We start from the raw sequence: 12,574 nt of genomic DNA on the forward strand, positions 1-12,574 counted from the left end.
CTGTGGGTGATCTTTCAGTCCTCCTCTCACTCAAGGTGTCCCACAGGGCTGTGTTCTGGGTCCTGCTCTTTTCAATATTAACTTGTTACCCCTACTATCATTGTCTCAGCCACTACTGTTATGCTGATGGCCATTAAATCTACACTATATCTACTTGTTCTGCCATAGCTCTTCATCACTACAGAAAGTTTCAATGGGTCAAAGCCAGTGCAGTCCTCCCTACAGTATATGTAAAGTACTTACTGTGTGTAGGATTTCTGAACCACCAGAGGGCCTCTTGCTCTCAAAGACGATTGAATGTCTAGAGCTTTGCAATTAATATAGCTTTAGTTTCATGGCTTCCAGCAGTTATGAAAACATGATGCCACATTCTGTTCATTTCCTTTAAAGCACTGCCTTTCCTTTAAACATTCATCCATGCACTGTTTTAGTTCAAATCAAAGCTAAATACACCTAGAAACAGCGCATCCTTGTGGACACAGAAGAGCATGCAGAGCCTATAGTGATATGGAGAGACACAGAGGAGACCATTGACAAAGGAATTATTGAATAAAGTCATTATTTTTGTTTTCTTCGATTACAAAAAGTGTTCCCGTCACTTCACATTACGCAGATTGCATATTTGATGGCAGATGGAGTATTCTGATGACGACTTTCATACCTTTTCTTTAAATTGACACTGTTATTTACTTAACAGTCTATGGGACAGTCTCAAGCCTCCAGGTTTGCATCTAAAATATCTTCAATTGTGTTCTGAAGACGAACGGAGCTTTTACGGGTTTGGAACGACATGGAGGTAAGTGATCAATGACAAAATTTTCATTTTAGGGTGGAGTATCCCTTTAACATACTGGTCTTTGCAGTCAGAAAGCTTTTGGACATGATGGACAACCGAAACCTGGTGTCGCTCTTTGATTTTACAAACAGGTTGTCCATATTGACTGATAGGTTATTTGCTGGGGAACTGAAGGGGCAAACCCAAGCAAATTAACATATTTAGTAAAACAACAGCTGTTTGTTGTTTCAGTCCATCATCGTGGTAAAGACCTAAACCGAACTGAACTTTCTCACTACCTGCCTTTTTTTTTTGCATTTTGCATTTTGGTTAGTTCAGTTGTAGACTGCAGTTGTCACTCCTGTAAATGTGTACAGAACAGGATCAAGCAACTGAACTGACAACTGAATTTAGCTTCAGTGTGTAGGCTCCATAGACATATGCTATGACTTTCTGTAAAGCTGCTTTAAATTTTGTGTATCGTGAGAAGTGTTATACAAATAAAACACACTTGTCTTGACGTAGGTGATGTTGCTGCAGGTACTGTTCCCTCTTAAAGTGAATTCTGTTGGTGCAATTCTTGTCCTATTATCTTAACCACCGGTGCGTGTGAGGGAAGTTGTCTGTAACCTGTTAGTTATTTCGGTAGGGAAGCATGTGTTATTAGTTCATTGTTCAAGTTCCAGGTTAGCCTTTCACTTACGTTAGAACAGTTTTGTTATTTATTTGGTTCTTGTTCCCTCCCAAAGTCTGCTATGTTGCTCCCTATTAAGAGTTATTTGTTTGTGTTGTTGATAAATTAATTCCTTATGTTATAAAAAAAGGTTGTGTGCTTAAATTCTGGTTTGTTTTTAATCCTTGATGCAAAAAAAAAAAAAAAACTGAAAAGGAATGCAAAATCTGTTTAAATCTTGTCATTTAAGTCTTGTCATTCACGGAAATGGATCTATAAATAGTAGCCTTGTACCATTTAATAGCCTACATCAGAAATTTTTACAATAACATTTTATAAATGTTTTTATATATTATACAAATACTTGATAAAATGTCATAAAACAATTTAAAACTACAAAAACACCAAGTATAAAACAATATAGAGATGCATCATATTCCATAAAACCCATCAATCTGATGTGACTTTTTTTTTTATCCACACATTGGCAAACTAAAGGGTAACAACTCATCTCTATAATGTAGCCTATGCATATCATATTGTCTGTTTAAAGAAGAGAAACAATCGATATTTAAAATGTATTTTAAGCAATTATTATTAAGAGTATTGCCTACCTTTTTAAAAGCTCACATAAGCTACTCAGTAAAGTAGCCTATAGGCTAGCATTAATGCAACATCTGACCATCTAAAATACTGCCAACATTATTTATAAACATTTTCTTTTAATGTAACAAATTAAAATCAAATAATACGAAGCATTAGTTATGGATGTGACCCACTCAAACCTGTGAAACAGCACTGTAGCGCCACCTACAGGATCGAACAAAACATTACACATTGTGCAGATGAAAACACACTGCTAACTAAACTCACCTTTTGATTATGTGCTCAAATCAGACGAGTTGTTATTTCTGTGTCGTATAGTTTTACTTCACTCATATAACCACGACATCTTCTTTTCTCATATATATTTCATTGTTTTTATTATTAATTAAATTAATGTTGACAGTGAAAATATTTTTTTTTGCAACATTTTGCAATTACTTATACACGTTGATATTATATAAAAACGTGTAACCTGTTGTAATTCTTGTAATGAGGTGTTGTGGTTCTCTGGACTGTTCTAGAGGGTCGGCGAACAGCGCTTCACGACCCTCATGCTGGTGTTTGCGACAGCTCTGCGCGTACACACGGCTGCATGACGGAACACGGCAGTGTGAAGATGGCGGAAGAAGAGCAGAATGCCAGTGCTGAGAAACTCAAGGAGAAGGCGAATAACTACTTTAAAGGTAAAAGCTTGTCAGATATCTGGAGTAAATAAGAGACGGGGTAGATGTCGACAGGACAGGGCTGCGGGGGGTGAGTCTGTCTCATCGTGAGGACTGCTGAGCGTTAGAAGAGATGAGCAGCTCATGATGAATCAGACTCATGATGAAGCTCTCACTCATCTGTCTCTTCTTCTGTTAGTTTCTGTCTTTACTCCACACATATATCGATGACGAGGAGAGACGCGATAACAGCTGGTCTTCTTTCGTGAGCTGTCAGTCTAGTGATAATACTGTGATAATACTGCTGTTGGACACTCATCTGATCTGTCCTCAGTCATGGGTCTAGTTTCATTTCATTGTATGTCTGCACTGTTCGTAGCTTTTCAAAGAGCGTTAAAATTAGTTTAACCGTGGGATGTTTCCATCATCTCAAATAAATGAAACAGGTTAATGAATCCGATAAATGTATCAAATAAATTAATCAGATAAAAGAAACAGATTAATGAAACAGATGCATGTATCAAATACATGAATCAGATAAATGAATTAGATAAATGACTCAGGTAAATGTATCAAATAAATGAATCAAATAAATGACTCAGATAAATTCATGAACCAGTGCTGTTCATTTTCACATAGTTTATAAAAAAAAAAAACTTTTTACCCATATATTATATCTCTAATAGTTTATAGCACCTCTTTACATTTTTCAGAAGTTAATTCATAGATATATTTGATTTATTTTATTCTTTATTTTGCTATTTCTTTTAATTTCTTTTAACTACTAATAATTGTATAATTTTTAATTTAACCTTGTTTTCCTTGTTAATATTTCTATTAATAATTTAAAATATGCTTTATATTAGTCCTCTGAAATCACCTTTCTTTATGTATCACCTTTTACACTACAGAAATCTAAACTCTTTTAACAGATATAATACTCAAATGAAGTTTGCTCTTCGCTCTTTTTCATTCTGCTTTTTAACTGTAGTGTGCAGTCATCATTAGCATCTGTTGTTCAACAAACTGGTTTCTAGAATGTTTCTGGAGTATTTTAGGTAAGGCAGGGTTATTATACTAAAACTGAAAGTAAAAATAAAAGTACACACTAACTTGAAATTATCTATTATACTGAACTATAACTACCAAAACAAAATTATTAAACCTTCACCTACATTTTAAATTAAAACAGGAAATGTAAAAATACAAACCGATTCAAAATATTAATAAAACTATAATAAAAAACTATAACTCAGTGAAACTAAAATATTGAACTTTTGGCTTCTCGAGTAATAATTTCTAATGACTTAAATCTCTGTCTAAAAACCCTCTTAAAACCGATTGGGATTGTCAGTTTGGTAAGTCTCTAACATGTTTATAACGTGACGGTAACATTTAGGTTCGATAAAGTTCGATATTTTGCTCATTTCTAGAAACTTATTTGACATTGTTGACTCTTTCTTCAAAAGTGGCATAGACACAATGCTTTGTGATGTATTTATTAATCGTGTCCTGATCTGATTTCAGATAAAGACTATGAGAACGCTATCAAGTATTACACGGAGGCTCTGGAGCTGAACCCGAGCAATGCCATCTACTACAGTAACAGGAGTCTGGCGTACCTGCGCACCGAGTGCTATGGCTATGCGCTGGTGGACGCCACGAAGGCCCTGGAGCTGGACAAGAACTACATCAAGGGCTACTACCGGAGGGCCACCTCCAACATGGCCCTGGGCAAGTTTAAGGCAGCTCTCAAAGATTACGAGACGGTGAGACTCCGTACCTTCTCAGCACTTCAATACACTGTTTTTACATCCATGTTGATGCACTGAAATTTCTGCATCCAAAAATATTCAACTGAAACAGCGATTTCTGCTTTTCTGTTGATATATATTTATATATACATACTGTATATACTTTTTCATCTAGCACACATACTTAGTGTACACTTACATTTTTGCACATAATATAACTGTACATACAAAACTGCATATTGTAATATACCTATACATACATTGTCAATTTGTATATTGTCATTCCTTACCTACTTATTTGTATTTTTTATTCTTTTATTCTGTGTTTTTTGTTCTGTCGCTGTCATTCTGAAAACAAATTCCTCGTATGTGTGAACATACCTGGCAATAAAGCTCATTCTGATTCTGATTCATTCTTTATATATATATATATATATATATATATATGTGTGTGTGTGTGTGTGTGTGTGTGTGCTATGTCATTGTAATGAAAGAAACAATCTCTTTTCTAAATCGGTGTTGACTTGTCATTTCCTTATATGAAAATAATAAGTAAATAGGGCTGTGTGAGAATGCATCCAAAGTTCTGGCATGAAACTCTAGATGGCGCCGTCAGAAAGGTTTGACTCAGTCTGACATCACAATGACATCATCACATGGTGCAGCGGATTGGTTAGTTTTGTAGCAGTTGCAGCATGTTTCAGAAACCCTCCACCTCCCCAGCTCCACCTGTATTGATCTGCTACGAGGTGATCAGTATTTCTGACGCGCTCACAGCAGCGTGTTGTGGATGTACTGGCAGCAGCAAGGCTCTGTACTTGTGCGCCTCAACATTTAGCTCAGCTCACAAACTTGACATATTTTTTTTTTATTAATTAATAAATTTTTTGTAAAAGTTTTTTGTGCTGTTGTCTTTTCATCGCTAACAGGTAGTTCGAGTTCGTCCCAATGACAAAGATGCCAAGATGAAGTACCAGGAGTGCAATAAGATTGTCAAACAGAAGGCCTTTGAGCGGGCCATCGCCAGCGACGAGCTCAAGAGATCAGTCGTCGACTCCTTAGACATCGAGAACATGAGTAAGTGCTTGGAGGAAGTTTCAGTTATTAGGAGTAAATCATGCTTAATTACAAGGAATCGACCCTAAACTGAATCCTAAATGTTATTATAAGCAATCATATTGCTTTTCATATTTATTTGTGTAATTGCACTGTAACAAGGACACCTTAAAATAAAGTGCAAATTATTTTTGTTCTTGTGTAATTTCCCAGTATGCTCAAGTGCATTTGTGAAAAATGCTGATGTTATTTTCAAGAAAAAAACAATTTTGTTGTAGCAATAAGGAGACCTAAGAAAAATGCTAATAATAGAGTCAGGGATTCTGATTTATTTTTATATTTAAAAACATTTTGAGCATCAGTGCATCAGAGGACATTAGGTCTGCAAAAGTGAAGAGAATAACTGGACGATTCTTTGCAGTTGAGGAAGATTTCAGAATATAAATTATTGATGTTTTTTTAATGATTTAGAGATCTTATGATCTTTTTTTAATGTCTATATTCCCTCCCACCAGCAATCGAGGATGACTATGCTGGACCTAAACTTGAAGATGGGAAGGTTACACTGAAGTTCATGAAAGACTTGATGGCCTGGTTCAAAGACCAGAAGAAACTGCACAGGAAGTGTGCTTACCAGGTGAACAGAACTGTGTTCATCTATTATTTATTTACTTAAGGCTGGGTGATATAATACCGATCATATGGAATAAACCTGTATAAATGCATCGATCTCATGCAGTCAGAGAGCCCACGGATAAAGTTGCACAGTGTCTGAGTACTGAGTTGATTTCTTTTTCATGACTTATTGTGTTTAAATGGTCAAATGTTCACAAAATGTCACAATGCCTATCTGGGTGAGTATAATCATAATTATTATACAAAAATGCTTACATTTAATTTCAAGGAAAGTTGTGTGTTCATGTTATTTTCTTTGCATTCTTTTATATTAAAATAACATCCATTCAAACAAACAATCAATCAGGGAAGGGTGAGCGACAGACATATTATCAATAAAAAAAAAAATATATATATATTTGGTCAATATATAGTTCAAAATGTTGGAAGAAAAACATTGCCGTGCATCAGTGGTGCCAGGTTTAGCTCGGTTAATTCGTGCCGCTGTACATTCACAGGCCACTATCCCAAGGAGGCTCATTTTTTATTGTTTTTGAATAAATCAATAGATCCCACAAATCCATCTCGTCATTGACTCGTGATCATAATCAATATTTCTGTCTTTCAGATACTGGTCCAGGTTAAAGAGGTTTTATCCAAACTGCCAAGTCTTGTTGAAATTACATTAAAAGAGGTAAGAGGATCGAATGAGTGTTCAGTTTCCAGTGTCCCTAAAAAAGCTCCTTTTTTTTTTCTTGGTTGTTTTTGTCCTTACAGTAATTTCCTGTGATGATGAAATGATATTCCTGTTCTCACTGTTGATTTCTCTTGTTCAGACAGAGAAAATAACTATTTGTGGAGACACACATGGCCAGTACTACGATCTTCTAAATATCTTTGATTTGAACGGTTTACCATCTGTAACTAATCCTTATGTATCCTTTCGGGTCTGTGATGTTGTCACGACTGCCCTCTTGAGTATGGAATTGAATATAAATTGTTGCATTGAATAATATTACAGTAAATAATTAAAGCGTCACCTTAGTCTGTTTGCAGTATTTTTAATATTTTTATAAGTGCCATATATACACCCCCCCCCCCCCCGAGATCCAGTGAATCAGCCTTGACTTCAGGCTCTCAGCTGTTTAATGGTGACTTTGTGGACCGCGGCTCGTTCTCTGTAGAAGTCATTCTCACGCTGTTTGGCTTCAAGCTGCTCTATCCAGAACACTTCCACCTGCTTCGAGGTGAGGACACACCAGCAGTTCCTACTGATTCCCAAACATGTTTGCATGCGATGGATAAATGTCATGATCTGAAATGTCTGTTGTGTGAAGGGAACCACGAGACGGATAACATGAATCAGATGTACGGCTTCGAGGGCGAGGTGAAGGCGAAGTACACCGCCCAGATGTTCCAGCTCTTCAGTGAAGTCTTCCAGTGGCTTCCTCTCGCTCAGAGCATCAATAACAAAGTGCTGGTATGACCCTAACCCTAACCCATCAGATTCAGTGCATACCACTTGGGATGTGAGTATGATCTGAATTGTGTTTCAGGTGATGCATGGAGGACTGTTTAGTGAGGACGGTGTGACCTTAGATGACATTAGAAAGATAGACAGGAACAGACAGCCTCCAGACTCTGGTAAGACATGTCTGATATCGCATGAAAATGATGTTCGTGTTTGAGCTTGAGGTCCTGCATAGGGTTCTGTGATATGGTAAAAAAAAAAACGTTTGAATGGTTCAAGATGATAATTTTTTCTTAATTAATATATTTTTTTTTAATTATTATTATTTAACTAGTCAACTTAAAAATATAACTTCAACAGATTTAACCAACATTAGCAATGTTTGTTCAACGATGCGAATTGAACTCATGCACAAAAGTGGAATATCGCATAACATATTTACTAGGGGAGTAAGAAAATATCGATACACGTGAGTGTAAAACGGAATATCGTATTATAAAAATAAATAAATACAACCATACAAGATTCATGGCAGTTGTTTCATTTTGAGTTTATATCCCGGCCACTAGATGGCAGTCTTCATCTCTGAACGACAGTGAGAGTAACAGGAAATACTATTATGAAGGCACGCAACTAATGTTAGCATTAATATTGCTATTCGCTGCTAATAACTGAGGATGAAAGAATTGTCCCTCTTCCTGTTGAAAGCTGAAGTGTGCCGTCATTTGGGTTTTGTATCATTGTACGTATCGTATCGTCAGATTCTTGGCAATACACAGACCTAATATTTATGAATAAAGCACTGTTTCTATCCAGTGAGCTGAAAAGAACAAAATCATCACTTCCTAATTAACTTGCGCTAAATATTATGAACAAAAATTCAAGTGCCCCTATTATGGATTTAATAAAAATGCCTTTTCATGCAGTGTGTAACACAGCTCTAAGTGAATGAAAACATCCTGCAAAGTTCGACAGTGTAAATAGAATCATATATATATATATATAAACTATTTGCATTTAGTGTAAATGACATATAGTTAAAAATACAGCTATTTTCACTTAGTTTAAATAGCATCTATCACTATTTACACTTTACAATAAATTTACACTTATTACAACGAGGCAAATAGCCTCTGCCATAAAGTTGTTGTCTCTCAAAAGAAAGCGTCTACTCTGAATCACTGAAGCTTCAGAGCACGCAGATGAAACATGGTCATGTTATCTTATTTTCAGAGCATGCTGTTTGGGAATGCAGTTCTGGGTGTTAATAATAATGCACTTTGGCGAGACTTTATGCAAGCATTTTAGAACAACAACTAGCATTTCAGATGCTGTGCATTAAGTAGCTAAATATTAGTGCTGTCAAACAATTCATTGCATTAAAAAAATAAGTTTTGGTTTATGTAGTATATGAGTGTGCACTGTGTATATTTATTGTACACACCCATTCATGTTACCTCACTCTAGCATTGTGTTATGAAGTGTTGCACCACTTACGTTTTCATTGAACAATGTAGAGCTCAAGTTGTATGTTGTATCTTTGTTGTGCAGGTCCGATGTGTGACCTCCTGTGGTCAGATCCTCAGCCGCAGGTCAGTTCTGTTCCCCTCCTTCAGATAAGAGAAGGTGTTCGGTCACTCACAGCTGTGTTTGACTGATGTGTGTTCTCCTCCAGGACGGACGGTCCGTCAGCAAGCGCGGTGTGAGCTGTCAGTTTGGGCCTGACGTCACGGAGCGCTTCCTGGACCAGAACAAGCTGCAGTACATCGTGCGCAGTCACGAGGTGAAAGCCGAGGGTTACGAGGTCACTCACTCAGGGAAGTGTATCACCGTGTTCTCAGCGCCAAACTACTGGTACGAAACCTCTCGCGCTCCTTATCATTAGATGTGGAGTAATGAATGAGCTTCCAGTTAACCAAGAGCCAGAAAAACATCTCCCGGTCGTATTGTACCCCAAAGAAGAAGATGATATTCTGTGTAAAGAAAATTAAGCCACAGACAGTTAGAAACGATAGAAAGTGTTTGATTTATACAGTCTAATTGAAAATCAAGTGTGTGTTAGAACGTGTTCTGGTCAAGTCAGAATTAAATGTCTGGATATATGTGCACATTCACGACTCTTTCTTTTCTGTGTGCTTCTGTTTTGTTTTTAGTGACCAGATGGGAAATAAAGGAGCTTACATTCATCTCAGGGGATCCGACCTCAAGCCAGAGTTCCACCAGTTTACTGCTGTGGTCAGTCACTTTCACTTTTATGCATTTTATTTATTTTTACCTATTCGTCACTGATGCGTCAGCTCATATTTGGCATTTTTTAATTATTGCATTGGCTGATAAGTTTTTCTGTTTGGCCCATGTGTCTGAAGCATGAATTTTATTTTGACTGTGCTGTGAACGTCAGCGTCTCCTGTTCTTCAGCTTCAGTAGTTTATGGTCTCTGTTGAACCGTTTGAGTTTAAATTAGAGAGTAAACAAGGAAGTAAGTAGTATATGCAAGAGTATTATAACATTTGCTTTTCTAGAATACTTTCTCAGCTACCCTCAATGTTCAGCACATCACATTATTTAAATATCATTTAAACAAGTCTTTGAAGATCGAATAAATGTTAAACCTTGCAAACTTTGTCAGACTAACTGCGAGGTCCTCTAAAGTTAGCAAATGCATAAAAACAAGTGTGCATGATGGTCCATATCCAGACTTGGCTGTTTTTGTGAAAAATAGTATAATAGGACAGAATCAAGGAGTTGCCATCTAAAATAAATCTATTTTGCAAGTTCTATTTAATTTTTTTTTCTTTCTTTAGCTTCATAAAACCTGCAAAAGCCCTTTTAAAATCATTTATGTAATAATAATAATAAAAAGTAATTTAATGACTGATTAAGCGTGTGTTCCTGTGATTAAATGCAGGCTCTAAACTAATGTTTTTTCCCTCTCCTCAGCCTCACCCAAATGTCAAGCCGATGGCATACGCCAACTCTCTGATGCAGATGGGTATGATGTAGAGGTCCCTCCGAATCCACTCTCACATTCTCCTCCTCTCTGTTTCCCACACACTTTCTTCTTCGTGTACCCATCGCACACTTTACAGTACTCAGACCTGTAGATACATGGGGAAGAATCACACTGGTGATGCCTTGACTTTAAAAAAAAATGTAAAAAGGAACTAGGAATGTTTTTGGCAAATTGATGGATTGATTGACCCTCCCCACACTCTCGTCATTAATGTATCCATTCCTGTAGAGCTGCATAGTTTGAATTGGATGTTTAGCTCTGTGATAAATGAGCTGAATTGTACCAAAGAATGGGCAAGTGTGTATGACGCGTCCCAAAGTAAGAGTGTTGATGAAGAATTAGAGCCTTGTGGGGACTGGAGACTAAAAACCTGATCAGCACTTTTACCCAGCGGTGTGTTTGTACATAGGGCCTTTATTTTGACATTTGACCCCTTTGTAATCCGCATCCTGTTTAATCTGAAGTACTGTTGGGAGGGAGAACAGTGTGTCATTCTAATACTGTAGCAGTGTGCACCATCTATCAAAAAACATAATAAAAGTCAACTTTCATAACAGGAAACTCCACCCGGAGCGTCTGCACAAGGTCAGAATTTCTGTGATTAAACATCACAAAATTAATTTAGGTACTGCGTTAGCTCCAGTCGTTTTCTTCACACTTATGGCTCTCTTTCCCATCTTTCAGAATAGGGAGAAGTGCAGTATTGTGAAGTGTTTGGTGTTCTCCACTCTGTAGGCAGCTCACACACGTTCTTTCTCCCAACACGCTCGACCGAATACACTGGAGATGCTCTGTAACCCTCGTGTAACCTTCCACTGTCTGTCTAGCAGATCCTGACTCCAAATAACACAGCAGAAACCTACCTTCCTCTCTTTAAGCGCACAGCAGCCATGTCCCATGCCCTTGACTTTTTAGAGAATATCATACACACACCAACATATATATATATATATATGTGTGTGTGTGTGTGTGTGTGTGTATATGTATATATATATACACACACACACACACACACACTGTACAGAAGTTATTGAATAAAAAGCGCCAGTCCATTACTGTAGAATGTGTTGATACCTCTCTGTGTTCTGTTGGGTGACACGTGGCTCCAGGAGTGACATCATCAGCACTGGCTGCAGCTGATATCAAAGAATGTTTCATTCTGTCGACGAGGACTCGATGGGAAAACGTGTCATTTTTTAAAAATGTCTCCGTACTGCACAATAGGCATCGTGTCTGGCAAAATATGTTATAAATAAAAGATTTAACAAAAATGGTGAAACAGTTTTGTGGCTTTTTTTTTTTTACTTTCAGAGGTTTAGCTCGACCCAGAGAGCTTAAGTCTTGAAATCAAGTGTGATTTGAAGTGTTTTAGTGAGTTTAGTGCTGTCGTGTTGTGGTTAGGTTGTGGGTGACTACATGAACACATGGAAAAGATTGTGCTGCTGCCAGTAATAAACAACATTACATGCTAGTTAATCTACTTTTGGCATGTGCTATTTTTCAGAGCCACAACAAACTCATTTTTTTATTTTTATTAATCTTAATAATTATTGTTTCTCTATCTCAGTGTAGTTTGTTGGTTGAACAGATTCATTTTGAAATAGTCATAACTCAAAAGCTTGGATAACTATCTGAACAGTCCTGATTTCTGCTTGGAAAAATAAACAAAGAAATAAATGTGTGTTAGCCTCCGGACCTCTTCCAATACTCTGATGCAGTATTCATGAATTTAAAAATAAATAACATTAGTTTCAAATATATAGGTCTTGGTCCAAGATGATTAAGGGCCTACAGGAACATTGTAATTAACAATCTTATCTGATAAGGGCATGACTACTTTTATATAAAAAAAAAAAATCATTAATCATGATCATAATCATCATTAATCATTCACAGTTACACTAAATATGTAATGCATATTTAACACTGTGTTCACTGAAGAAAAAATG

General features: G+C 36.7%; 1 protein-coding gene across 1 annotated transcript; it reads left to right on the top strand.

The window, feature by feature from the left end:
• The first annotated feature begins 2,578 nt into the window (after nt 1-2,578).
• Nucleotides 2,579-11,191, top strand: LOC132108262 (serine/threonine-protein phosphatase 5). Its single transcript, XM_059514942.1, has 13 exons — nt 2,579-2,737; nt 4,244-4,485; nt 5,400-5,547; nt 6,042-6,163; nt 6,770-6,835; nt 6,978-7,076; nt 7,283-7,388; nt 7,479-7,621; nt 7,698-7,785; nt 9,164-9,204; nt 9,288-9,466; nt 9,766-9,847; nt 10,553-11,191. Exons 1-13 carry the CDS (start codon nt 2,647-2,649, stop codon nt 10,613-10,615), a joined length of 1,470 nt encoding a protein of 489 aa, XP_059370925.1. The 5' UTR covers nt 2,579-2,646; the 3' UTR covers nt 10,616-11,191.
• Nucleotides 11,192-12,574: the final 1,383 nt, after the last annotated feature.

The sequence above is a fragment of the Carassius carassius genome, chromosome 28 (genome assembly GCF_963082965.1).
Source record: "Carassius carassius chromosome 28, fCarCar2.1, whole genome shotgun sequence".
Lineage (NCBI taxonomy): Eukaryota > Metazoa > Chordata > Actinopteri > Cypriniformes > Cyprinidae > Carassius > Carassius carassius.

Coding starts and splice junctions, on each gene's coding strand:
- LOC132108262 (XM_059514942.1), top strand. CDS start 2,647: ATGACGGAACACGGCAGTGTGAAGATGGCGGAAGAAGAGCAGAATGCC. Junction 7,389..7,478: donor ACACTTCCACCTGCTTCGAG/GTGAGGACACAC, acceptor TGTTGTGTGAAG/GGAACCACGAGACGGATAAC. Junction 7,622..7,697: donor GCATCAATAACAAAGTGCTG/GTATGACCCTAA, acceptor ATTGTGTTTCAG/GTGATGCATGGAGGACTGTT.